Genomic DNA, 24,911 nt, shown 5'->3' with positions numbered 1-24,911 from the left:
AACAGAGCACAAGGTTGTTTTAATGGTTAATGGATGAGGAGAGGACTGGGGAAGAAGAGGGAAACAAGTGAGAGGAAATGCTGAAGAGTATTTTCCAGGTGACCTGGGACTATGTTTTATTAACCTTCTCACAGTGAAGAGGCTTTTCTACCTTTGTTTCATGCCCAGGGCGCAATAAAGACCACAACAACCATGAAGGAATTTACTGTAATGTCTTATAATGCCCATCACTGAGAGAGGAGAGTTAAAATGTGCTGAGATTTCAGATCGTGCAGACTGGAGTACGTACAGCATCACAATTCTTTTGAGTGATATCAAATGTTCACTAAAGACTTTTCTAATAATCTCTACAGAGGCTTGTGTTTAGTTGTTGATTCAGTGTTTTGTAAATGAATTGGAATGGATATAAGAGGGGAAATGGGTTCACTGACACTGTGCAGAAGGTCCACAGTTTATTTCTACACCTGGTGAAGTAAACACATATCCAAAGCTCACACGACTAAAGGCAATAATATTTTACATGAAGGCAAGGATTTAGCAAACATGCATGCATGGTGTTTTTTCTTTCTCATATACCTGTTGAGAGAAGTTGCCCCTGATAACTCTGTCAGACCCCGACCAAATGCAGGAGGGTTATTCAGGCTTTCCCTGTTGCATAACATCTGCACAAAAATAATCTGCCAAGACGACAGGTTGGCTGATAAAATTTTCATAAACTTTATCTGTTATAAAGTTATTTTAAGAAAATTGTTGACTTAGCTCTAAAACATCATTCCCATACTCCCATAAAATTCAGTCAAGCACAAACACACAGACACGCTAACTCACGCATACAGTACACAAGGTCCTGGCACAAACAACAACGACAACAGCAGAAGGCGTATAATTCGGCTGTGTGTGTGAGCATGTGGCAAGAAGGTGAATTCCCAAACACAGCTAAATGAAATCCTCATTCTCATAAAAAAAAAATACTCTGGCTGTTTGTCTCTCTTTTTCTCTGATTCATTGCTATTTATTGTCGCCTCTGTCTGTTCATACAAAGAGGTTAGTACACTGCACACTTCAGGTTTTATTCCCGTTTCTTTGTTTTCACAATTTGTGGGGGGTAAAGCGCTTTTAAGATATTTCACAAATGAAACAAACAAAATGTAAAACATCAATGTACATTTATTTACACATGGGCACATGGTTTTTCAACATGGATCATGAAACATATTTTCACATGAATTTTAATTGAACTGAATTTTCTTGCGTTCTCTTTGCTTTCCTGTTGCTGTCTCTCCCTCTCTACTTTCTGTGTGTGTGTGTGTGTGTGTGTGTGTGTGTGTGTGTGTGTGTGCGTGTGTGTGTGTGCGTGTGTGTGTGTGCGTGTGTGTGTGTTTAAGAGAGAGAGAGAAAGGGATGCAGACGTGTGGCAGAGACAGAGTAGAGAGATTTGGTCGACCTGTCGGTCTCTCTCATGTCACATCTCTGCCCTCGGGACCTGACCTCTGTCTTTCTGTCTGGAAAATAACCTGGAAAAATTAAAATGGAATATTGGAAAACTCCGCTCTGGAAAACAGTCAGAGCAACATCCCTCCTGCTGCTGCTGCTGCTGCTGCCGCCGCCTCAAACAGAGAAGAAGAACTGAAGAAAGAGGGAAAAGAAAGAATGACTGAAAATCTTAGTTTGTATCTGTATACGAAAGTGAAGAGGAGACGAAGGCTTGTACACATTGGCCTATCTGACAACTGGGGGCGGACACACAAGATTTATACATATAATTATACTGTTAGTGTTTTTTTTTTTTTCTTTGAGGGTAAGGCAGAGAGCAGAGAAGAGATAATAGGAGAGGAGAGGAAGGGAGGAGAGAGTAGAGAGCACAGAGGGTAGAGGAGTAGAGAGCGGAGCGGTGCAGAGCAGAGGACCAGAGCAGAGAGGAGGAGGAAGGAGAGGGGAAGAAGAGTTGAGGGGAGGAGAGGAGGAGGAAGATGAGAAGAGGAGAGGAGTAAACACACTCCAGATGGGATCTTGGCATAAATTAAAATGTGAGTAAAAACATTTTGTTTGCATGTGGTGAAAATTCAACATGATGCTGCTGCTGATATTGTTGTCGTCTCTACTGATGATCATGCCGATGTGAAGTGTAGTGAGGAGTCTCCACTCTTGTCTGTAACTGTCTGTCCTCCACATTTTGTTTGTTCGCCCTCTCAACTATCTTTTACTTCGTCTTGCTCTAATTCTCTCTGTCTCTGAGCGTTTTTTTTTTTTTATCTGATTTCATAGTTTTCCGCTCTCTCTCTCTACTCTTTCTCTGCAGGTCATGTTAGATAGTAACAGCACAGCAGAGGAAGGAAAGGCCAGTGTCACATTGCATTAGCGTCTCACACACACACACACACAGACCGAGAGAGAGAACTACACTCAAAATGATGTGTGTGGGGATTGCCTGCGTATCTCCTTCTGTGTGTGTATGTGTGTGTGTGTGCATTCGTGCACGCAGGTGTACAGTGTGAGCTAAGCTGAAACAGGCAAAGGAGCCATATAGTCTTCTTAACCACATGGAGAAAAACAAAGAGCTATTGTGCCACATAAGAATTTGGCCAGCAGACTGCACAGACACACAGGGAAGGGAGAGGAAGATCAGTGTCTATGGAAAAAAAGAATTAGGAAGGAAAAGTATCTTGCATTTATACTGTTGCCGTGGTGCATCTAGACTTTGGTCATGTAGCAGAAAAATGAAGATTGTGGATTGTGTCACACAGGGTGATACAACATGCACCCAAAAAAAAAACAGCTTTCATCTTAATGAGCCACTCTTTTCTAGGTTTACCTTTAACTATATGAATTGTCTCTGATGCAGTAAACCTGAAACACTCATTGCTTCATGTAGTTTAAGTCATGTTTAAGAAAATAGTTAGACATTGTCAGAAATACGCTTACTTGCTTTCTTGCCCAAGATCGAGATGAGAAGACTGACGCCACAGGTGTGTAGGACAAATATGAAGCTACAGCTGCTTAGAGTGAGATAAACTGTGAGATAGATCCTCTCATGCGTGGTCATGCCATCAGTGTAAACAGCTCCTGTTGTCTAGACCGTTTTCACAGAGTGTGATTGGCCGTAATGAGCTGGCTGCGGTCCAAGTGTCAAACACTAATGTCATTACGTAACTGTGATGCTCAGCTGCATGATAGTGAATTAAGACATGATGTTTCAGCACACCCACCTGTCGTGACACTGATGGAAATCTGTCACGAGTTCTCAGCTCAGACGTGTTTGTAGAGGTTGTATAGATGCAGTTACATCATGACACAAGATGACGAAAGCAGTTTAAAAAAAAAAAGTGATTCATGAAATTCTAAATAAAAAACTATGCTGTTGATATAAAAACAAATATGAATTATTTGTGATGGCACGATGACATGCTTTTTGCTGTAACTAACTGTGACCCAAATTGTCAAATCCAAGAGAAGGAGGGAGTAAGAGGAAGAGAGAAGGGCAGCAGCGTCCTGCAGCATTTACACACAACATCACAAAATGACCCTGACAGTCAGTGAATTTAGAAGTGCTCGGAGGTTGTGTTATGTTTGGTAGTGTTATGTTGCACTGCAATGTCATGCGAGTTGTTGTCGTATTGTTCCTCTCTTGCACTTGCCATGTCGGTGCATTGCTTTTTGACAGTTTTTTTTTGTTTTGTACCATAACAACAGGCCTGAGGTGTGTTTGTAAAGCTACTTACCATGTAGGGATGAGACAAACATGCATTTTTTTTTTAGGTGCATGCTTTCGAAAATGTGACCAATAAAATGCAGATATTTTCCTCAGCCTGAGCTCAGTTTTCACTCACAGGTCAAGAGTGCTGCACCTTCTGTTTCAGAGTTTTTCCAGCTGAAAGCATCCTCAAAAATTAGGCTAGTTTGATGTTGTGTGAGAGCATCATCCATTTTTTATCTGTTGAAGTTTAGACTTCTGCCGTGTCCTTACAGCTTCACAGAGTACAACATGTTTTGACATCTTTATACCTCTGCTCTGTTTTAGGTTTAAACTCCTGAAGACTCGACACTGTGTATTTTTTAAAGATGGTGTTTTCATGGTGAGGTACGTTTACATTTAGTCATGAAGTCTGGTCTGTCTTCATGAAGTAATTAGGGCCTGTTTCCAATCATTAGTAAAAGCTTTAATGGGGAAAAGCTCATAATCAGGGAGAACACATTCACATGTAATGAGATGTGCTAAATGTTGTCAGCTGGGGAAATCATAACACGTTCATGAAATTAAAACAGTTCTACAAAACGCTTTTAACCCTGCTCCGCTCTGTGCGTGAACCTTCGTAACAGGATTAACACAATCAAGCACAATCACGCTTCGCTCACATCTGCAGAGCTTCATTTTATTTGGAAGAAGAACAGATTTAAAAGTTTTGGATGAGAACATTTTGAAATGTTACTGAAGAATGTCAGTAATACAAATCATGCCGAGGGGCTTCGCAGATTTCCTGTGTAATTAGAGAGTCATGCTTCAAGCACAGTTCAGTTAAGTGTCACTCACAGTGTATGTGCAGATACTGCTCAGCTCATGGGATTCAACTTTGCAGATAAAGAGAATAAAAGTACCACGGATTGTCATTTATCTTTGAAAACGCTTAAAGGGGCGACTCATATTTGCAGGATTTCATTGTTGATGAACCCAATAAGTGATGATAATATAAACACTGCCAGCTCTTATCTTACTCTGTTACACAACACTGTAACTACAGTAAGGGAGCAATAGTTGTTCATCAGCACCCTCCTCTGTAAGAGGACGGAGCTTTTATTAGCTGGACGAGCTGATGCAGACAGGTTTATTTCTGGAGCAGCTGAACTCACGTCAGTCAAACCACATTATGGACTGAGCGTCAGATATACGTCATAATAAACACGCAGAGTCTCAGTGCCTCAAAATTTTACAATATGTTCAATATTTTTATGCATTTTGCAATCATTTTTAATTATGTAAATAATGAATGTACTGTACTGTAAGTCACCTGCTAGTATGACAGTAATTTTTTTTCTGAGCAGCTCAAGCAAAGACAGATTTTTCATTTGAACATTTTTTACAGGTCAGCGGAAACACTATCTGGTATTTGACAGGTAAATGTCATAATTTATGTTGCAGAAAATTAGTTTTTTCTTTTTTTCTAACTCATTAATCATCTTGTGAGCCTTCTGATTTATTGTGTGTGTGGGGCCCTGAACCACTAATTTATTTATTTTATCATCACTAAGATCACAGCTGACCATCGAGCCAAACCCCCTTACAAACATTATCTGTTTTAAATACTTAAACTTTTGTGTGTTTGATCATGACGAAACACTCAGTGAAGCGCTAAGATGAAAAGCCTGATGAGGCCTCTTCCTTTAGAGTCCATTATTACTCTGAGGAGCTGCTGGGCTGAGCAGATCAGGTTAGAGAGGAGTTCAGTAAGAAAAGCAGACACAGTGGAGTCTCTCGCCTTGCTCCCTCACAATCCTCCTCTCCTTTCAGAGGATGAAGGATCCTCCTGGATCTTCTCCAGGATTTCAGCTCTGTTAGTATAATTAGTCTGCAAGTCAGAGTGACTTGCTCTCTATACCCTCCTCCCCTCTGGCATCTCAGGCTCTCTCCACCCTCTGACAATCTGGACCCTGGGACACTGTGCATTTATGTTTCAAAACGTCAAATAAGCAACACACACACACAGACACTGAGGGTATAATTGTGAGTGTTTATGGGGGAGTTCCAGTAGAAGTAACCTCTACATGTCTAGACACAATGCCGTATTAAAACTATTTGTCTCTGTCTCTACTCTGCATTTAACCTGGGTGCTGCAAACTAACTCAGGCAATAAATGCTGTGGTATGTGTCACTGGTTGATGCTGTGTATTTGTCAAAATAATGAAAAACAAATTACTGAGCATCAAGCATTTTAAAATGGTTAAAAGCAACATAACAAAACTCCTTAGTCCTTAAACATTGTTGCTTTGTCAGAATCTCCTGGAAGACTTTTGCCTCAAGACTTCAGCCCATGACATCAGCTGGTCTGGACTCTAGGTCTAGTCTGTATATGCTTGTGTGTGTGTGTGTGTGTGTGTGTGTGTGTGTGTGTGTGTGTGTGTGTGTGTGTGTGTGTGTGTGTGTCCGTGTCCACCTCCAAGGCCAGTTACTTGATCTGAATGATTGTATTTACAGCCAGCATAAGTTGGCTTATGGCTCTTTGTTGCCACCTAGTGGTTACAGCTCAGAAACAAACCCGGTGACCAACTTCTTTACCTTCACTTGATTCCCTGTCATTTCTACTCAACTAATGAAGCTCATTCAGGTTGAAGGGGCCCCTTTGACAGCAAGTGAACCAGCAAATGACAATTAAGAAAATTAAGTTTAAATTCACCACTGTCATCGAATTTACTAAATTTGCTAACGTGATGATTTATAGTAAGTAATTAATTTGCATAAATATCCAATCTAACACACAAGAGAATGTTAGAGGAAACCTACCGTCTGAAGCAAAGCCACGCTGCCACAGTGAGAACATACAACAGCACCCTGAGGTCAGGGCAGGAAACTGAACCTGCACCAGGCTACAAAGTTAATTACAACTAATGGGGGCCTCTTACTGCCTGATGCTTGTGGGGATAATAGGAAATAGAAGACGATTAGTTGCATTAGGGTCAAGGATTTGAAGATTAATTTGAACCTTAAATTGTCCAAAAACGATGCTGAGTGTGTATTTCCTTTAAACACACGGTGTGAGCGCACCTCTTATGTCAGACTTCTATAATCATCATTATCCTGTCTCTGTGTTTTTTTTGTTCTGTGTGCCAAGTACTTTACAGCTCATTTTGCAATTTTGTTTTGTCCCCTGGGTTTTCATTTCCCTCCATTTCCAGACACCCTCTTCAAAATGATCTATATAGTGTAATTTTTTGCACAAAATGCTGTGCATATGTTTGTTGTATTTGTTGCACTGGTACTGCAAAGACTTTGTGTGTCCTACATGAGCATGTGAAAGTTTGTATTTGTGTCTGAATAGTTGCTTTATTACTTTGTGTATGTAAAATAATTTGTGCAATCTTAACTTTAGATATTGATTTTTGAGTGAGGGAGAGGAGCCGCTCAGGTTCATCTGAGGTGTGAATGATTCATTGCCGTTATTCTTCTAAACCATGCAGGCTAGCTGCACAGACATGTTAGAAAGGGGGTAAGTGAAACGCAAAGAATAGATTTAGGGCCAAAAGCATCAAAGTTTCCAAAGGAGTCTATAATTAACTCATCTTGCCTCTGTATGGGTTTCTTTTAAGGACAAATAGAAATGATTTGTGATACATTTTCTCCATGAGCATATTTCTTGAATCACAACGTTGCATTCAATCATAGAGTCTGTCTCAATTTAACAAGCATATTCATGTTTCCCATGGACAACTCTGTCTGAGTTGCAAATCACAAGGCTTCAATAAGCTCTACAGAGTAACAGGATGACTGTCGTTTCATAGGTGACTTCTTGTTTGATGTTGTAGTCTAGGATTCTCTGAGTTAGTAATAACTTTGGCAAAGTTGTAGCACAAAAACCTGAATTTATATAAAGACACTAATTACAACTAAGTGTTTTTATGCTACTATGGAGTTAATGTTCATGTTATGAATCTACAGGTAGAAGAAGTTTGTGTAGCAGTTGTCATTAGATTCTGTCTATGTAGATACAGTTTTTTTTTTAACTATGGGTAAAGGATGATATGTCATGTTTCTGCCTTTTCCTTTTTCCCCTCCTCTTCCTTTTCTGTCTTTCTATCCCGCTATCATTTCTCACAACTGTCATCTCACCTCCTCGCCTCAAACCTACAGTCCACAGGAGTCATGAGGAATGAACCCCACTCCAGGATGAACCCCAGAATTCAGTAAGCTCAAGTCACTGTTGAAATCATGAGCGCTCCAACGACGGGAAGCCCAAATATGGAGCTGAAGGTGGTCTCCCAGGAGATGGCACTGCTTAGCAACATAATGGCAGCTTACACCTTCATTGCAGGTTGGTCCAATCAGGGTAACTGTCACATGACTGGAAGTGATCAGACTCTAAAACTCTTGTGCTAAGTTTTAAGAAGTAAAGGAATGATACTTATACTGTAGATCCCCTTTTCTCTGAGGATCCCATGAATACCTATATTGTCGCCAATTGTGGGAAACCGGTGAGGACAAAAGAGGAGAAAGTTTTTATATGGAAGCAGGAATAAACCGATCAGCAACAGATCAACATGTCTCTGGCAGCGAGAGGTGATGGGGGAACAGGTAGCAGACAGTTGGCTGTATTGACTCAAAGGAAACAGGTGAGTAAGATCAGATGTGGAGATCAGCTCAACAGACTGATGGACAGGTGAGGGTTGGCACAATTTAAAACAACAGGACATTGAAAGATCAGAGGAAGAGAAAGAACTGGGTGCAGAGGAGGGAGGAGATGAGGTTGAAGCAGCAATTGATGTATTCATTGTAAAGTTTTCATTCTCTTTTAATTCACCCTCTCTCTCTCTCTCTCTCTCTCTCTCAGACCAACCCGAGCGGACAGCATTGGTGTTTCTGGGTGGTGTCTGTGTTGGCCTTCTCGTCACACTCTGCGCCATCGTCTTCCAGATACACTGTCGAGCAGACTGCAGCTATGGAAACAGCAACAACCCTCACCATCGCCACAGGAGCAGGCATCATCGCCGTCGCCTTCACAGCTGTCCCCACCATCAGCTCGGTGACAGTAATCCAGACAGCACTGCTGTTGTTGCGGCTGGAGGGACCGGGCCTGCTGGGGACAGCGAGTCGGAGGAGTGGGATGATACATCGGAGCTGTCGGCACGACGACGCAGACGCTTCGAGAGAGCTCTGCTGCACGCCAGCATGTTCACATCAGCTGAGGGTACAGACACACGCAAAACTCATGACACATATCAACACCATGATCCATTTAAGTAGGAGATAAAATAAAACCATTAAAACAGCAATTACATGAAATATACATCACATTAATTGCACAGGTGGCACAAATGAAGACTTTTAAGATTTTTTTGTTGTGGTTTTTGTGTGATGTGAGTGATCTCAGCCTTTAAACAGCGTGTATCACAGTCAGAAAAATGTTTAATAACACAAATTTGCTTTACCAAATTTGGCCACTGGTCAAGGAATACAATCAACATCTACATCAACTGTCTGAACTGTATGTTAGACATATTTGATAATGTCCTCAGGTACTGTAGTCAGCTATTGTCTAAAATTGATTTTTAAGCAGACAAAGTTGAATGTTGTGGAACCATCAAAACTATAAAATAAAACATTTTCATTTTAAATCTTTGTATAAACATATTCCAGTGTGTCAGTGCACCTTTATACACACTCACAGATGCTCTGTTTATCTCTGTGAAGACAACTGTCAGAAATACTCAGAATCATTTTAATGTGTGTGTGTGTGTGTGTGTGTGTGTGTGTGTGTGTGTGTGTGTGTGTGTGTGTGTGTGTGTGTGTTTGTCATCATCAGAGCTGGACCGAGCCCAGCGGCTAGAAGAGCGGGAACGGATTCTCAGAGAGATCTGGATGAACGGGCAGCCAGACATCAGCACAGTCACTCAAAGCCTCAACAGATATTACTGACACATAATCAGTCAGATGGAGATGGACTTGCAGGTAGATGGATAAAAGATGAATAAATAGGTAAACAAATAAAAATAAAAAAAAGAACATAAACCATTGGTTTGGGAGCTCTGTCTGCACTGCACCAAAGAGACGCTTATAGATCGAACTATAACTATCAGCACTGTGTGGAGCAGTCTCCCCTACTGTGTAAACAAGGAAACATATGAATTGTGATGGCTCAGCCCTCCAATACAGGATGACACTCAAGTGTTTGGAAAAATGTCCTCATGCCCTGAAAATCCAACAAATAAAGACACAACGGGACCTACAGAGCATGGACCTGCAGGATTCCCGTCATCAATTGTTCAGCGAGTACAGAGCAGGAACAAGAGGCATCACGGAGGCTGCAGCTCTGCAGCCTTTGATGAGTGTATGGATTCAAATGTTAGTGATACTGTGTTGTCTCTCAGCTCATCCTTTATTTGTTTTTAAAAATGCTATAATAATGAGCTGAGTACTGGAGCCTCTTTGTACGATTAAATGGAAGGGAAGAGAAACATTAGCTCCATGACAGGATGGAGAAACTCATACTGGTGCTTTTACTGCTGCAACTTTTCATCCCTAATTAAACTGATGAATGCACACTAACAGGAATGGTTGTGGAGCTTGATAAAAAGAATTGGGGTGTGTCATCAAGGAAAACCTGCCTACAGCTTGTTTGTGGGTTGTATCTGTAGGCCGGGAGGTAATCAGCTGTAGGTGTTAGACATTTGGACAGCAGGTCGTGGTGTTTGAGAGGATCATGCTGCCTTTCTTAATTTGGCTCCTGTGGTAATGAGCTGAAAAAATTGAATAAACTTTTATCCAGGATTTTATGAGCTCTGTGTTCTGTACATATTATTAAGTAAAGTCCCTTATTAAAACCAAATAGTGGCTCATATTTCTTCAATGGTTTTTGTGTGCCTCCGGGTATTTTGTACATGTACAAAAAAGACAGTATGTCCAGAGTATTATGTTGCTGATGGACAGCATTAACCATGAATTTTGAAAATAGCAAGGTATCTGTGGTCCAGGTCCGTGGTGTTTCAGAGGTGGAGGCAAGGTGGCGATGAGAACCAGCATTGAAACACTGAGGTGAACATCATGAGGAGTCCAAGCAGCAACAGTCACATGACTGAGCCACAGAAGGAAACACTTGTTAATAATGGAAAGCATCAGCACAGATATAAACATACAGGAAGTTTAGCACCCCTGCCCATCATATGGTTGGATGTTGGACCCAGCCTTGTTTGTTTCATTGGTAGATCAATATAGACATATTTATCAAGTATGTCACAGTCACTCTGAGGAATTGTGCAAAACAAATCTGCCCAATATCATCACAAAGAGGTGCCTGTTAGCTACTGTTGGGGTCCCCCCCCCCCCCCCCCCCGGTGTCCATAAAGTGCCCCTGCTCTCCAGGCCAACCCTCCTGATGACCACACCTCATTATTTACATACAACTTGAAAAGCTAAATGGAAAAGAGAAAAACAAGAGGGAATGAGGGACATTAAGAAGAAAAAACAAAAACTTTGAATCAAGTGTAGTAGTCAAAATATCAGGTAGTCATAGTAACATTGTGCAAACTCAGTATATAGTATTATATATAATACATTACAAAAATGACTGCTCTGACTCACTCATTAATCAAACCTCCAAATCAATTATCATATACACCACCATTATCAATGATGTATTCTGAATAACATGAGGATAAGTTAAAGCTCACTGCTGTTGATTCAATCTTTCATTTTATCACTTCCCATATTCCCTAAAAAAACAAGTCTGGTCACTTCAGGGTTTTACTTTGCTCAAACACACTGTTCTGCAGAGAAATGTTTCCTGTGCCCTCCAATGTTTCAACAAGGCATCCATTACAAGCAAATAAGTTGTTATCAAAACATGCAAGGAGTGTATAGGGATAGAAGATAAATATATAAATATAAATATATAAATAAAGGATGGATACATTTGTATATACAGTCTATGGATAAAAGACAGATTTAGTCAGATTGGTGAAGATTTGGTGCTTTAATGCCACATTTCGAACATACAGTTTTCTTTTAGGCCCAAAATCGAGTTTAAAGTTCATACTTGTGAAAATCTTCGTGACAAATGAAAGTTAATTTCTGTGACTTAAATGAAATGAGTAAAATCCCAATCTAGTCTTTCCTCTAAAATCCTCTCACGTGCATGACTAAAGGAACGTTATAGGCCCTGAATATTCTTGATGTATGAAGGAAGAGAAGAAAAGGAAAAGGAGAAAATGTTATAAAAACAAAACTCAGTACTTTAGTGTGAGTCATTATCATGTGTAAAATATGACCGAGCCTGACCATTCAATGCTCATAATGTTGACTTAAAAAGTCAGCATTAAACCAATCAGCTTTACTGCTGTGTCTTCCTGTGCGGTGTCTTACATACATCACCAGTGTGTATCGCTTTAACGGGACGGGCGGTGACGCTGGGACGGGGAAACGGAGCTGAGAGAGCGGGCTGCCGCAGCTGGACCGACTCCCGCCCGGAACCAGAACAACACCAGGCTGCAGACGGACACACGGTTACCTCTGTAAACCATCTGAGAGACGGTGCACAGCCGCTATGAGAGACTACACGCCGACTCCCAGCCATGGAGGCTCCTGCATACCCTGCTGCCAAGTTTGCGTCTTCGTCTTTACCGCATTTCTCATCGTTGCAGAGAGGACGGCGCGTGAGTCCTACCTGGGACACACACGCACACACGCACACACACACACACGCACTAAAACTGAGTGTTATGTCACTAACGGTGTGTTGAAATGTTATGGAATGTGTCCGTGCACATTCCTGCTGTGTGTTATTTCACTTCATTGGCGTGTGCATGCGCGTGCATGTGTGTGCGTGCCTTTTTTGGGCACAGTGAATGGATGTAGGCTGCAGTGTGGCTGGAGGAGATACTCCCATACTCTAGATGAGACAGGAGGTTTTGCGATAATCCAACATATAAAGTTGGACATTTGTTTTCACTGTCCGCTGTTGTGTTGTCATGAATAATAAAGGCAGAACAGTCTCTGCAGTCAGCACAAGTGCGCCTATTTCCTATTTTTATACCCTGCAGTTATGAAATCCAGTTTGTCGCAAAACTGCAGACTCATGCCAGTTTGCCACCTTTTAAACGGCTGCATCATTTCAGCTTCTGGGTGATCTGTCCTGAACAGAAACAAAGCCATGTTGTCATATTCCAGCGCCCTTTTTTTTGGAGGTGCATGAATGGACGAGGGGATGGGCGTACCCCGGGATGGGGCCTAGTCTGCCCTAAACAGCCCGCCTGCTTAGCAGCTAAAACGGGCTCAGGTTACATGTATGGGAGGATGGAGGGAGGGAGGCAGAGCTGCAGAGCCTCAGAGTGCAATCAGGAGAGTCCGAGTGAGGAGAGGAAGCATCAGTTGCCTTGTTGTCAGTAAACCTCAGATGAAGACGATGAGCAGAACAGAGGTCATTGAAGAAGTGGACACTCACAAAACACACAAACATTAAAATGCTGATCTGATCAAATCGTGTAGGTTACTCCTGATGTGAACAAATACTACAACTACAACACACAAGTGACAGTCTGTCATTTAATTTGAAGTATACAGGTTTAAAAAAAAAAAAAAAAGAGACCGTCTCACATTCAAAATCTCACTTAATGAAAAGTATGAAAGTCTTATCAGTCACATGTATATTACTACCAAAAGTACAATGACTCATTAAAGGCATTATATCACTATGTATTACATCATTTGATTATTACTGCTGTATTAACATGTAAAGAGCATTGTAATTATGGGACTTGACAAAATGGAATTTATTTGATCTACAGTATACTGTTGTGTAGTTTAATTCTTATGTACATTTTATAAAGCAATGATAAGATTTGTGTGCAAAATATCAGTAACTTAGTGACTGTAGCAGTCCAATAAATGTAAGTAGAAGTATAAAGTACATTATGTACATTATATTGTATATTTCCCTCTGAAGTGTAGTGGGTAGAAGTATAAAGGAGCATCAAATTGAAATACTCAAGTGAAATACAACCATCTCATTAATTGTACATATTTAGTTAAATTTCATCACTGGATTTTTTATGATTTAGACTTTATTACAATTTTTCAATAGCAGGCAGCAACCTGTAATGTTGTAAATGTATTTCTGTGTGTTTATGGCCTGTTTGTGTGTGTGTGTGTGTGTGTGTGTGTGTGTGTGTGTGTGTGTGTGTGTGTGTGTGTGTGTGTGTTTCCGTCTTTCCCCAGTGATCTACTGCTTTGTGTACTATCTGTGGGTGGGTCACAACTATTGCTATGCCCATCTAGCCGGCTTCACTGCACTGTTCCTGCTGCCAGGTGAGATAACATTAGCAACAACAACCCAACAGATCAATAGAAAGCTCTGGTAAATAGAGTAATTGACAGATTGATATTCATTTTTATCATTCTATGTTTCCTAGGTTGGGGTCCTCAGTGGCTCAGTTACTTGTGGTACCTGTCAGATGGACGTATCCGCAGGAAGTCTCTCACCTGGACACATATACTGCACCTGGGTATCTTCAAAAGGTGAGCTGACCATATATATATATATCTATATTTGTGTTGCGTGTGTGTGTGTGTGTGTGTGTGTGTGTGTGTGTGTGTGTGTGTGTGTGTGTGTGTGATGGAGATCTGTCAACACTGGACCAGGACCAGATCTGCTTCAATTAGTCAGTGATCAATAATTCTAAAACCGACAGTAATGGTAGGACCGGAACTGTGGTTTGAGTGAGACATCTACAAGTCTGAGAAACTCCACATTTGTTAATGTTTGATGATGTTTGATGATCTTGATCATGACGACAGTGATGTATCTCTCTCTGTGCCTTCATCCTTCTCCCTGCCTCCCGTTTATCCATCTCCGGCCTTAATAGGCTGTTGGAGTGTATGCAACTGCCAGATGAGGATGTGTATGGTGAGATCATGCAGCAGGCGGATGTATCTGCCTTACGTCTGTTTGAGGCCTTGGTGGTCACCCTCCCTGAGACGCTGCTGCAGACGTATGTGCTCATCTGTACTGATATAGGAATCAAATCTCCAGGTAAAGGGACACACTGAATAGAGAATGTACAGTATAAAGTATGTGTGCAAGGGTGATAAGGTCTGAAACAGCACGTGTAAATCTGTGTGTGTGTGTGTGTGTGTTTGTGTGAGTGTGTGTGTGTGTGTGTGTGTGTGTGTGTGTGTGTGTGTGTGTGTGTGTGTGTGTGTGTGGTAGTGAAAGGTATGTACAGTATGCGTTGTCTGACAATAACCAGCAGCTAGAGAAGTTTAAAAGAAGTTAAAAAACAATTTCATGTAAAGGACTCAAACAAATCTGTGATAAACTGTGGCCCAATAGACAATGGTAAAGACCTACGTAACACAATTATAAGACATAAAAAGACGATTAGGTTATGGACATAAAGCCAAATTTTTCCCCTCAGGAGTTGGTGGAGACTAAAATAGAGCTGAAAGAGAGTGACTATATGGAGTTAGATTTGTCAAGTGGCCAGCGACAAGAATCCAGATGAATGATAATTTCTCTCTGTGTCTGCTTTATGTTTAAATAAGTTTCTGGTAACATGTTCACCATGACAACTTTATAAGGTCATTATATGTGAGATGTTTTGTTTTCAGCTTGTTCTGCTGCCGCCAAGTGGCAAGAAAATGAATCAGCTTTGATTCTAACCAGTTTTTCTGCCATCTATTTCCGATCTGCAGCAGTGTTGTGTCTAATGTACACTAAGTATATATGGCATTAAAATATATCAAGGTATTCATATTTCCTCTTCTCTCCACGTTCTCCCTCTTTATGCTCCATCTCCCAGCCTCGGTGTGTTTTGTGGTGTGTTTGTTGTCTCTCGCCTGGGCCTTGGTCCTCTATGCCAGAGCCTGTTCACTCATCAGACCAGGACACTTACAAATGACCCCTGCTGCCATTCTCTGTCGACTCCTGTGGAGGGTAGGCATATTTAAACAAACTTCAAACAACCGACATTTGCAACATGCCCCCTCAATATAACAGTGTCAGTATAATGAACTGGGGATTTACAGGCCTGTTTTTGCTTTGTAATGAGTGGGTTTGTTGGTTTGTGTTCGTTTGCAGGTCAGTATGCTGGGATCTCGATTTGCTGTTCTCATGCTCTTCACACGCATCTTCAAACAGTGGATCCTAGGAGTCATTGGCAAGTTGTTGAAGTTTGTTGAACCAGTCAACAATTTTTTATGAGTTAGTGTGTTTACGTATGTGTTAGAGGTTGAATATTTATTTAGATGTGTGCATGTGTGTGTCTGTGCATGTGTGTGTGTGGCAGGTGTGCACTGGCTGGGTGCAACTTTCTGGATGGTGTCTCAGCAGACTGACATCATACGATCAACTAGTCGATGGAGACTGTTTAACCTCTTTCTGGGAGCCATTCACATCTTTCTCTTCCTCAACGTGAAGTACGGTCAATCCAGATGCCGCATGGCTGGATTCTACCTGGTACGTTTGGGTTTGTGATCAGGTCATGCTTGTGTGAATTTGTCATTACATTCACATCATACATCAGACTTTGTTAGCATCACTGATGTGGGTGGATCACAATGGAAATTAATCTAATTTTTGGTTAATATTCATTTTACATGCAGGGGGCTCTGACAAAAACAGAAACACTGCAGCACACAACTTTTGAGAACATAAAAACTGAAAAATCTCAATAAAGGGCCGTGTTAACTATAAATCAACAGAATCACTGAAAACACATGCTTGGGATACTGTAGTGCCCTTTGGATAAATGAGTCCACCAGTTAAACAGATGTCAAAAACAGAAAATATATAAAAACAGTCAGTTCTGTGCTGAATAAAAACTGCATGACTTGAACTGAGCAGTCATAAATGTGAGACAAATATAGATTTCAAGTTTTTGGAAGCGTTAACCATTTTCCTCTGTTTCTGTTTCCTCCTAAGGCCATGTTCATAGAGAACGCTTTTCTTCTACTGGCCTCCTCCTGGTTGTTTACCATGGTGTCCTGGGATACTGTCGGCATCCCAGCAGCAGTGTTCTGCAGCTTCCTCATTGGTTAGACACAAAGACACATCCTGTATAAAACTATACAGTATATACATGTTGTTGTTCATGGTTTTCCACACCTGTATGTTCATGTAGCATTTCCTGACATTTCCTTCTTTACTTCTTTACTTTTGACTTGCACACCTTCATCCCAAGTCTTCCTCATTTCTCTCTGCTTTTTGACTGTTCTTCTCTCTCCAGGAGTGATAGCGTTGGTGCTGTACTATCGTTTCCTGCACCCTAAATCCTTTGAGATTTTCCAGAGTATTCGCCATAGAGGGATAGGTGGAGCCTGCATGGAGCGTGGATCTACACTGTCATTGGAGGAGAAAGTCACACCCACTTTCCATCGCCACGCAACACTGTCTGGTCTGTTAAAGATCTATCTATCTTATCTATCTATCTATCTATCTATCTATCTTATCTATCTATCTATCTATCTATCTATTTATCTATCTATCTATCTATCTATCTATCTATCTATAGAATTTAATTATAATATAATTATGCCTGTGTATTAATCTGATCAGGAGGTGGGACTCTCATGGACCTTCCAATCCAATGGGAGGGCTGGAAACATCACCACTGGCTGCTGATTCGTTTGGCCCTGAAAACGGGAGATGTAACAAAGATCTGGTCGTCGTATGGCGAGGGGGGTCTGGCTGGACTGATGGGTCTGTCTGAAGAAGTTCACTCCCCAGATGAACCTTATGTCCCTCGGGTTTGTTGCGTTCCTGTTATTGAAAATGTATTGTGAATTTCATTACTATTAGTTTTTAGCAGAGAGATTTTATGTCCGCTTCTTAAACCGGTATCATGCAGCCTAAGTCTTATGTCTTTGAAGATGATGTAAAAGGGTGTCTCATTCCTTTTTGTGCTGTGAATAGCTTCCACCCATTCAACCACAGATTCCTCAGATCTCACATCCAACTCCTCAACCAGCTCCCCCACAAGTGACCCTGGCTCCACAGGCAAGATCTTTGTTTAATTTATCATTTCAACACAGAATACAGTAAATCCATACTTTAAGCCACTATGTGTAGGATTTGAAAACAGAGATAAATGAACTGAAAGCAGCATATAGACTGCAAACATTCTCACATTTTTCTATGATAAAAACTGATGGGTTAAGATTAATTATAAAGAAAAGGCTATAGTAACCACTTAAAGATGCTACACAGTGGATTGAAGAGTCTAGATCTGCTACTAAAGAGTCGTATGTGTGCAGAACAATCTCAGTCCGTCTGTCTGCAGTCTGAGGCTCAGCTGTCTGTTCTGTCTCCCCAGGTGAGAGAGGTGATCCAGCCACCAAAGCCAACTCCCTCCACTGTAGTGGCCAGACCTGTGAGAAAAACTCCTCCCACAACAATCCACGACATTAGACGGTTCCCAGAGGTTATCCCGGTCCCGGAGGCCATTCCTGAAGAGACTGCAGAGGAAGAGTCCTTCAGCGCTCCACCATCAGAGGAAAAAGGTTGGATGCCTGATAAACATTGAACACTTCTAACATACCAGTAAACACACTTAAAAAACACAGAATCACAGAAATATAAAATACTGTTTCATACAGCGTTGGATCACCTTAATGATTGGATGACCTTAAAAACTCAACAAGGGGCCTGTAAAGTCCTGGTGTTAAAGCTAATCTTCAGTGCTTCATGCCAAAGGTGGATAGGTGGACAGTCCTCTCTGTGAATGCTGCTTATCTCAGGTCATGCAGTGGGATTAATGTTTGGGAATGAGACTATTGAGAGTGGACTACTAGATGTCTATTTTGCTAAAGAAAACTGTGTGCAGAGTTTTTGCCAACATCACAACTCTCGCTCCGTGATAAACTTTAAAACAAAAGTAGTTTACATGGAGATTTTTTTATTTTTGAGAATTATCACAAATCTTTTATCGTCATTGTAGAAGTTCCCATTGCTTCATCCATAGAATACGTGTGTATTATTATAAACCCACTTTACCTTTAAATTTAATGTGATTTCATTTTTGAAGGTGATGATGATTTTCAGAGTGCCGCTTACGGCTCACCCACACCCTCATCTCCACGGCAACCAGGAAGCCTCCGCCACATCGACAGCAACGCTGCAACCCTGACTGAGGCCTCGTCCTCCGCAGGTTCCCTGGACATCAAGACTCCCGGCTGGTCACCTGAGCGACGTTCCCCTCTCCTGATTGGTTCGCCAGAGAAAAAACCGGGGATGCCTGGAGAGTCCAGCACTACACTGTATTTCAGTGCAGATGCACAGTCTCCCTCCAGTGGGAGCTATCTTGGCTGGGGCTCCGAGCTGTCGCCCATCTCCAGCTACCGAAGTCCCTACCGGATCAGGGAGGCTCGTTTTGTCACATCCACCCCAAGAATGGAGCCTCGAGCTGGGGCTGAAAGTCCGGGCCTGGCGCCGGTTGTTGTGATCCCTGCCACTCCAACACCAGGCACCACCCCTGGCGGGACCCCTGGTACTTTGACCCCTGTTGGTTCTACACCTGCAGCTTCATCACCTGCAGCTTCAACACCTGCTGGTTCAACACCTGCAGCTTCAACACCCGCTGCTTCAACCCCCGGTGCATCAACTCCTGGTGCTACTACGCCCGGTACACCGGTCGTTCCACTCACTCCAGTCATCTCCCACGCTCGCAAACAGATGGTCCAGTTTGTGGACAGTAGAGAGAGGGCAGTCTAAGGAGGGTGGGGATAAAGGTGAGGGGAAATCCTGGGTGGGGCATGGTATCTTTGTGAGTTTAGCAGTTGAGGATATATCTGACTTCATGCTTTAAATAACCCGGAGAAGGCTTGGTGCGGGGTTAGGGGTCTTTTAAGTTCATTTGATTCAATCATGAAGATACAGTATACATTTTTCTTTTCTTTCCCCTGATATGCAGATACAGAGGTTAAAATTGCAGATAATTGGGATACATGGGTGGCACAATGGCAAAACAATCGTTCCAGCTCACACATTTAGCAGTGTTTGTGGGTGGTCAGCTGGTGACAAATCATGTTACTGCACTAGCAGCTCCTGGTTGTTTGAAGCAGCTACATGGAGAAAGGCTGAACAGGATAAACCTCCTCACATGTGGTGCTCTTTGCAGGCAGGTTAAAAAAAAAGTATCTGGGAAGTTCCTGCGTATTAGAGGGGCAGGTGGCTGTCTGCTTCCTATGCAAACCATTAGAGCAGTAAACAGTGACAAACACCACTTGACAAGGGAATTGTACTCACAAAATTAGGGAGATAATTGGGAGAAATTAGTTTTTCAGTTTAGTATAAGCAGTTGCTGAAAATAAAAACTATACAGAAGACTATACACTGCAGATTTGTATACACGGAGGTTGAAATCTGGGTTAGTCAAAGAAACCACTTACAGAATTTCACAGGTGCTAATAAATGTGAAGCATTGCTTCCATTCATTTAAATAAACCCTTACACTTAATTTTTAATCAGTAGAAACTAAACTGCAGTTAAGTCCCTGGCTTGTTCTGTCAGTGCAGTCAGGTGATGTTATCTATGATAAAATTCAAAAGCAAACAGATTATTAAAATGAGGGGTTGTGATGAAAGTACAAAGCATAAACAATCATGTGAATTAATAGTTAATGAAATGCTAGCTGTATCTCAATGGCAAAGAACTTTCTAAATGAAGCAAATTAAACCAGTTTACAATAACCAAACATGCTGTCCGCCAAGCTGCTTGTGACGCCACTCACCAAAACCAGGCTCTTTTTTTAGATTGGCAAGATTAATCTGATACAATGAAACCAATGATCTGTTATGAAATATAGAATCAATATATACTTAATGCAAACCCAAGTATATATATATCCACAGTCAGTGATTTTAATATGCTTGAGAATGCTTCTCATTATTTTTTACAAAACCTTTTAGATGATGTTGAGATGATCTTGTCCAGTTATCAGGCAGCCGCTCGCTCATCGAACCAGTCAGTTACTCACTGTATTTACCGTTCACTACATGGTCGGTGTTAACACACATTACTGTCATACACAGAGACAGAGACAGAGGTCCTAATTTACAGTCTGTAAAATTGTAAAATCTTTTCATTAGTGTGTCTGTCTTTGTTGTAATGAAACTATCAGATTAACAAATGATGAGAAGCAAAGGTTTGAAGGAAAAACAGTTTCTAAATTATTGTATATGCTATGCTTTCCTTTGCTTATTGTAGCTGTAGTCATGTCAGTCAGTCAGCACTTTAGCAGAAAAGGTACAGCTTAAGTTTACTGTTAGATGCCAGAGTGGCTGTAGCATGATATTCTGCAAACTACACTATAATGACAACATGGTAATTTATCAAAGGGAAATTACTGGAAGCAATATAGAATATTAAAGCAGTGTCATTGGATGTTTCTATTACTAATATATATATCATACATTTCATTTGGACATTTTATAGGCAAAGAAAAGTTACAATGAATAGACAATTTCTGTAGGACATAATAGGTTTGTGGTCTTGTCTCTAACAGAGAGAAAGTAACTTTTATGGCCACCTCTGATAATCACATTTTATTTCTCTTTTACATGGATGGAATTATATTTAAATGATGAATGATAAGATATAATGTGAGATACATGGTAATTAAATGCAGTAGCAGCAGTTGTCAGTTCTGATAATGTGAATTATAATGGCAACAAACCTGTATGTGCTGGGATGGAAGTTAAACTAGTTCATTACATGGTGTTTTTCTTACTAAGTGATTGTCTCAACTTCTTGTGGTCCCAGGGAGCTTAATTTTTTTTTATTTTCAATTTGCCATTCACTTTTTTTTTTAATTGTTGATATCCATTTATTGAAGTTGGTCTTACTGAAGAGCGCACAGCAAGCTGTTGTCAGTGAAGCTTCAAGGCAAGTGTAGAATGTATTTGCCTTGTGAAGAAAGTTAAACATGTACTTGTGAAATACTTGTCATCAACTGTGCAAAGGTTACGCCTAAAACCAGCTGCTATTTTAAATGGTAATATGAGTGCCTATTGATAGAGGAAAATGTAAGTATTTCATTTTGTTTTGATAGAAACAGCTTCCACACATGTAGACAATCCATCGCAGTAAACATTAGGCATAAAACTGGTTTCGTCAACATGTATTTTTTGTTAAATTGTGCCCCTGTAGAGTGTTTTCATGGCGCTCATGCAGCATTACACGTGGATTACCTGGAAATGCTATTAACATACAGTAAACACTAAAACTAGTTTGCAAGCTATTGAGCATTAATTGATTGACTTGGAATTGTGTTGAATGAATAGCTGTAACTCGAAATTACTTTGGTGTTCTCCTATAACGTCAGCTATTCATAAATATGTGTCGCCCTTCAGTCTTTCCATCAGTTGAACCTCCTACCTCAGTAAAACTGAATTTCCATGAGACAGAATTGGTTTTATTATCTTTTTTGTCACAGTGATAAAATGTAATTGCTCACTGTATGACTGAAAACGCTCTGAGCCTTTGTTTAACATTATAAAACATTTTTGATAATATAACTACCAGACAGAGGGAAATCTAGATAAAGAGGAGATGTTTCTGAATAGAAATGTTTATAAAGGTAAAATGATGTGCTGCTATGGATTTCCAGTTTGGTTGGTGCCAGTATTATGCCATGTTTTGATTATTATTATTATTTATTTCAATATGTGAATTGTCATTTAAATCACAGAATGTGGTGTTTACCAATATTGGGCTTCCATGTATATTTGTCTAATATTTTTCTGTTATTCTTTTACCTATGCTCTTTTATTTTACTTTATCTCCGTGCTTCTAAACAAAAATAATAACTATAAAGTCAGGTCTATGTCTGTAAAAAGCAATTAAAAGGTTGAGCTGCTCATGTTTGAAGGTAATAAGACACGGGCAGCCGTTTGAGAATATACTGTAACTTGGGGTTGATGGAACAAAGTACAGAGAAAAACATGCTTTTGGCAGAACTGCTTTATCAACCTGTGTCAAGCTGTTTTCCATGTACCGCGGCCTGCTGATACATAAAGGGGCCAATGCATGATACTTGTTCATACAAGCAGCAGAGTTGTATCTATTCTCTTAGAGACAGAAAGCACTTACTGTAACCACACACACACACGCACACATTACAGTAGTTAACGCACATGCTAGAGTGTATGTGTATGCAAAAGCAATAAGTCAGCTAATGAAATGTATATTAATGCACTGATGAAAAATATCTACGCTCACGCTTTAGACTGCAGTGATGCCATGGCTTCATCATCATGAATCAGCGCTTTGCCTTGTAGAAAGACAGCTTGTCTCATGTATGTGTATTGCTTTATATTAGTACAGTATGCTTTGCTTTGTGTACCTAATGTGTATGAAAATATTTGCTTGTGTTTCTAATTTGATTTGATTTTATATTTGTGACATTTCTTTCTTTTTATATTTGATCACATTTACTGTTATGAGATGAGCCACGGTGTAGTACTTCAGGGATTCGTGCTGAAGTTTCACATGTGAAATTGTTTAGAGCCAGGATAGTTTTCATTGACAGACTGGAGTTAGTTTGCTGTTTGAGTGTAACATCACCTCGTCACTGGACGACCTCCACTTATAAACACGCATCACTTCATCTCTACAAGGATTTCCACAGAGCAGCTGTGGGTGGTGGTACTGTGTCATTAACTGTGCTATTGATGTGACAAAATAAAGTCATTAATCATGATTAAAGCCTAGAGTGGTGTGTTGATCACCCTTCGTTCATTTACCATCAGCAATGTGCCAATATTATTACAAGCTGTAAACACAAGTGGTAATGTGGCACTGTGAGTCTTACGCTAAACCTCATTATTAACCTTGCAATGTTTGTAAATAGAGATGGTGATCACAGTGTAAACGATATAGTAATGAGTACATTGTAATTTGAGTATAGGCACAGCGCCATGGCAGCTATAGTGCAGTGTCGCAGTGGACATAATGTGCTTTACATTACATTATCACAGAGCTGGATTAACCTGCCAGGGGGTCCCAGGACATTAACCACCATTCCTCCAACTCTCCTCTACATTGTACAGTATTCCTATGCTGTCATACTACATGGCTTTGAGTCTGCTGTGCAGTCATTTTATTAAAAACATTATTATGGGATTTTAGCACAACATTAGCTGAAATAATAAAGGTCTTGAACTTTTATTTAGACAAAGGGCCTGTCCTCAAGAGAAAGCCTCAAGCTCAGAAAATAAAGCACAAATCATCTTAAAGCCCCAATCATCTACTCTGATATTGTGCTTTAATTAACTCAATTCAGTACAGCTTGTTCTTTCTATTTGTACATGCAAAAGCACTTGCATATGCAGTAGGTCAAAAAACACACTCAATAAAAAGGAGTAGAGAGAAAAAACACTGTTATTCATAAAGCTGAAACAGTAAAAGGCTAAAACATTTACAACTATATGTGGAATTAGTAATAATACATTATTAAGTAACGATAAAATTGAAAAAACATAAAACAAAGTGAGAAGTAATGAGAATTAAGAAGACGTATTACTGCAGTAGAGTTTTGAAGATGTATGGTCAACTATTCAGCACACTGTAACTCAACCCCAGGCTGTTGTTTACTGTAGTATGTGTTTATAAATGATCTCTAATAAGATGATTAAATCGTTTGAAACAAGAGTGTGACCTTGGTTACTGGTTAAATAAGGAATTGGTTTTGGTCATTAACTCTGTACTTTAAAATGAGGATCTGCTCTTTTATGCAACATGCTTGGTGAAATAATGATTAAAGTGCGTATGCTGTGCTTACAGTATTTTTCCCATTTCATCATTTTGAAAGTCAGGTGACAGTATCATAAGGAAGAGAAAGCAGAAGGACAATCAGCATATTCTCTGTGGTCAGTGATCCATGTCACAATACAGCAGGACACCCACAAAGGCTTGTCTTCATCGGTTCAAAATCACAAGATACTTCTCAAAGGAATAAAAAAAGAAATGAAAGTCACAAATAAGCTAAAAGTAGTCAAATATCAAAATACACACACTGCTGTGCATGCATTAGTAAGCATTATGCTACATGTCACTGAGAGGATTACGTCAAAATATAGTGTGTTTTGGCCTATTAATGTAAAACAAGAAAACACTGATTTCTTTGAAAGGATGCTTTTAATAGAATAACATATCAGCATCTATCTGGTTACATCAGACTAACAGGGTATAACTGTCAACTTTATGTCAGAAGACAGGAAA

The 24,911-nt window shown here is 40.4% G+C and overlaps 2 protein-coding genes across 2 annotated transcripts; both read left to right on the top strand.

The window, feature by feature from the left end:
* Window positions 1-1,620: 1,620 nt before the first annotated feature.
* eva1ab (eva-1 homolog A, regulator of programmed cell death b) lies at window positions 1,621-10,468 on the top strand. Its single transcript, XM_023424965.2, has 4 exons — window positions 1,621-2,027; window positions 7,838-8,018; window positions 8,535-8,891; window positions 9,507-10,468. Exons 2-4 carry the CDS (start codon window positions 7,916-7,918, stop codon window positions 9,617-9,619), a joined length of 573 nt encoding a protein of 190 aa, XP_023280733.1. The 5' UTR covers window positions 1,621-2,027; window positions 7,838-7,915; the 3' UTR covers window positions 9,620-10,468.
* A 1,670-nt stretch (window positions 10,469-12,138) lies between these two features.
* On the top strand, window positions 12,139-23,396 carry xkr5b (XK related 5b). The gene is made up of 13 exons (XM_023425010.2): window positions 12,139-12,351; window positions 13,913-14,002; window positions 14,107-14,212; window positions 14,560-14,726; window positions 15,496-15,629; window positions 15,774-15,852; window positions 15,982-16,151; window positions 16,617-16,728; window positions 16,921-17,088; window positions 17,250-17,440; window positions 17,607-17,690; window positions 18,007-18,193; window positions 18,718-23,396. Exons 1-13 carry the CDS (start codon window positions 12,243-12,245, stop codon window positions 19,401-19,403), a joined length of 2,283 nt encoding a protein of 760 aa, XP_023280778.1. The 5' UTR covers window positions 12,139-12,242; the 3' UTR covers window positions 19,404-23,396.
* The last annotated feature ends 1,515 nt before the right edge of the window (window positions 23,397-24,911 follow it).

This window comes from Seriola lalandi, unplaced genomic scaffold (genome assembly GCF_002814215.2).
Source record: "Seriola lalandi dorsalis isolate HSWRI2012SDOR001 ecotype SW California unplaced genomic scaffold, Sedor1 jcf7180002054763, whole genome shotgun sequence".
Lineage (NCBI taxonomy): Eukaryota > Metazoa > Chordata > Actinopteri > Carangiformes > Carangidae > Seriola > Seriola lalandi.
This window is presented reverse-complemented; position numbering and strand designations above follow the sequence as displayed.